At 53.4% G+C, this 1,449-nt stretch overlaps 1 protein-coding gene across 1 annotated transcript in view; it reads left to right on the forward strand.

Annotated features, from left to right (window-relative positions):
- Positions 1 to 1,449, forward strand: part of LOC119591720 (agrin-like) — a 23,384-nt gene that overhangs the window by 8,127 nt on the left and 13,808 nt on the right. Inside the window, exons 3-5 of the mRNA XM_037940468.1 lie at positions 57 to 181; positions 653 to 794; positions 1,191 to 1,429. Coding sequence (XP_037796396.1) covers positions 57 to 181; positions 653 to 794; positions 1,191 to 1,429 — 506 coding nt within the window. The remainder of the gene's footprint in view (positions 1 to 56; positions 182 to 652; positions 795 to 1,190; positions 1,430 to 1,449) is intronic.

Raw genomic sequence — 1,449 nt, forward strand, 5'->3', positions numbered from 1 at the left:
CAATCTCTCCAACATTAAACGCAATCGTCCTCCAACATGTACTTCGCTTCCTTCAGAGGAGAACGTGACTCTGGCGGGTCCTTCGTGTCGCCAGGCCTCCTACGGCTGTTGTCCTGACGGGAAGTCCGCCGCCCTGGGACCCAACTACGGCGGGTGTCCTTCCATATGCCAGTGCCACAAGGTCAGTCGAGGGTGCCAAGGGATATAGGGATAGGGTAGGGCGAAGGGGGGTTGGTAGGGAGGAGGTGGTAAGGGCAGGGCGAGGGCAGGTGGGAGGTAGTTGGGTAGGGAGGGGGAAAGGGGGAGATAGGGGGGGAAGGGAAGGGGTAGGGGTGGGAGTAGGGGGGAGGTGGTAGGGGAAGGGAAGGGTAGAACGAGGGTAGGGGTAGAGGGGCCGAGGGATGTAGGGAAGGGGAAGGGTGAGGGTAGGGGGGAGGTGGTAAGGGGGAAGGAATCAGATAGGAGGGTTGAAAAATCGGAAATATATGGAGTATCTATACATTTGATTTTGTTATTTGACAGTATCAGTTTTCTTGATATTTTTTGTTAATATTGTTATTACTAATTATAGTGTTTGTCACCATCGTTTCTCCTTCGGCTTCCGTGTCACAACCTCCCCATTCACCTCACATGACCTTTGACCCCCAACCAGCTGGGCGCCTACGACGAGGTGTGTGACCCCGTGACCAACCAGTGCCGGTGCAAGCCAGGCGTCGGGGGCACCAAGTGCGACCGCTGCGAGCCCGGATTCTGGGGCCTTCCGAGGATCCAGCGCGGGAGCAAAGGGTGCCTACGTGAGTGCTTGCTTGGTCTGGCTGCTTGCTTGAGTGCCAAGTGGCCGTCCTTGTTCTATTTTTTTCTGGGTTTCTTGCTTCTTGTTTTTCTCTTTTTTTCTGGTTTTCTTGATTCTTGTATTATTTTCCTGGTTTTCTTGTTTATTATTTTTGTGTTTACTTTCTTTCTTTACTTTCCGGTTTTCATTTTTGTTTTATTTTTTCTTGCGGATACAGACGAACATGAGTACGTTACGTCTACATGTTTTATGTAAATGGTTAATTAACTAGATACATTGTCGTGCATAATCATATATTCCCTCCTCAGCCGAAGTACATTTAAATACTGCTCAAAGGACAAAGATGATAAGCACGAATAGATAATGGTGATAATAATGTAACCGACTTTCTCCCCAGCCTGCGGATGCTCGCTGTTCGGGTCGGTGCGCGACGACTGCGAGCAGATGACGGGGCAGTGCGTGTGCAAGCCGGGCATTCGGGGCAAGAAGTGCAACGAGTGCCCCGAGGGACTGGTGCTGGGCCCCAAGGGCTGCCGGGCCAATGACGTCACCACGCCCCCGCCCCGGTCCTGCGCCGAGCTCGAGTGCTACTTCGGCGCCAGGTGCCAGGAGCACGAGGGCCACGCCGAGTGCAAGGTGGGCGGCGGCCGGACTGG

Source organism: Penaeus monodon, chromosome 29 (genome assembly GCF_015228065.2).
Source record: "Penaeus monodon isolate SGIC_2016 chromosome 29, NSTDA_Pmon_1, whole genome shotgun sequence".
Classification (NCBI taxonomy): domain Eukaryota; kingdom Metazoa; phylum Arthropoda; class Malacostraca; order Decapoda; family Penaeidae; genus Penaeus; species Penaeus monodon.